Source organism: Bison bison, unplaced genomic scaffold (genome assembly GCF_000754665.1).
Source record: "Bison bison bison isolate TAMUID 2011002044 unplaced genomic scaffold, Bison_UMD1.0 scf7180017863747, whole genome shotgun sequence".
NCBI classification, from domain to species: domain Eukaryota; kingdom Metazoa; phylum Chordata; class Mammalia; order Artiodactyla; family Bovidae; genus Bison; species Bison bison.
Window position 1 is genome coordinate 9,647 of NW_011494319.1, and position 479 is coordinate 10,125.

The window sequence follows — 479 nt, forward strand, 5'->3', positions numbered from 1 at the left end:
CCAGGCAGCCCCCAGGCAGGGAGGCCAGTGTGGCAGACACCCTTCCTCGGTGCTGGCCTCGGGCGAGTCTCGTCTGGCCTTCCCTCTCAGACCAGGAGGAGGGCATCCCGTCTCTGGCCAGTCCCAGTTTTGGACATGATGTCTCACTCCTCTTGTCGGCTCCAGACTCCACACCATTCGTTCCCCTGCTCACTGGTTGGTTCCCCTGCTCTCTGGTTGGGTCTGGTTCTCCCTGCTCACTGGTTAGTTCCCCCTGGTCCTGGGCTTCCCCCTTGGCCCCCATCCGCCCCCCCACCTGGCATATGGCCAGCAGCGCCGGTCCACAGCTCCTGCTCGCCTCTCATCCCAGACATGGACCTTACTGCATGTGTCAGGCCTGGAGGTCAGCAACACATCTCACTCCCAATACACCCAGCACCACAGTTCTAGACAGCAGGCGGACCCGCCCTACGGACACCAGTCCTGATCCCGCAGCCTCC

General features: G+C 63.3%; 1 protein-coding gene across 1 annotated transcript in view; it reads right to left on the reverse strand.

Annotated features, from left to right (window-relative positions):
- The window catches only part of LOC104983989, a 7,911-nt gene extending 7,628 nt beyond the window's left edge, over positions 1-283 (reverse strand). The window contains exon 1 of the mRNA XM_010833558.1: positions 194-283. Within this exon, the coding sequence (XP_010831860.1) occupies positions 194-283 (90 nt within the window). The remainder of the gene's footprint in view (positions 1-193) is intronic.
- Positions 284-479: the final 196 nt, after the last annotated feature.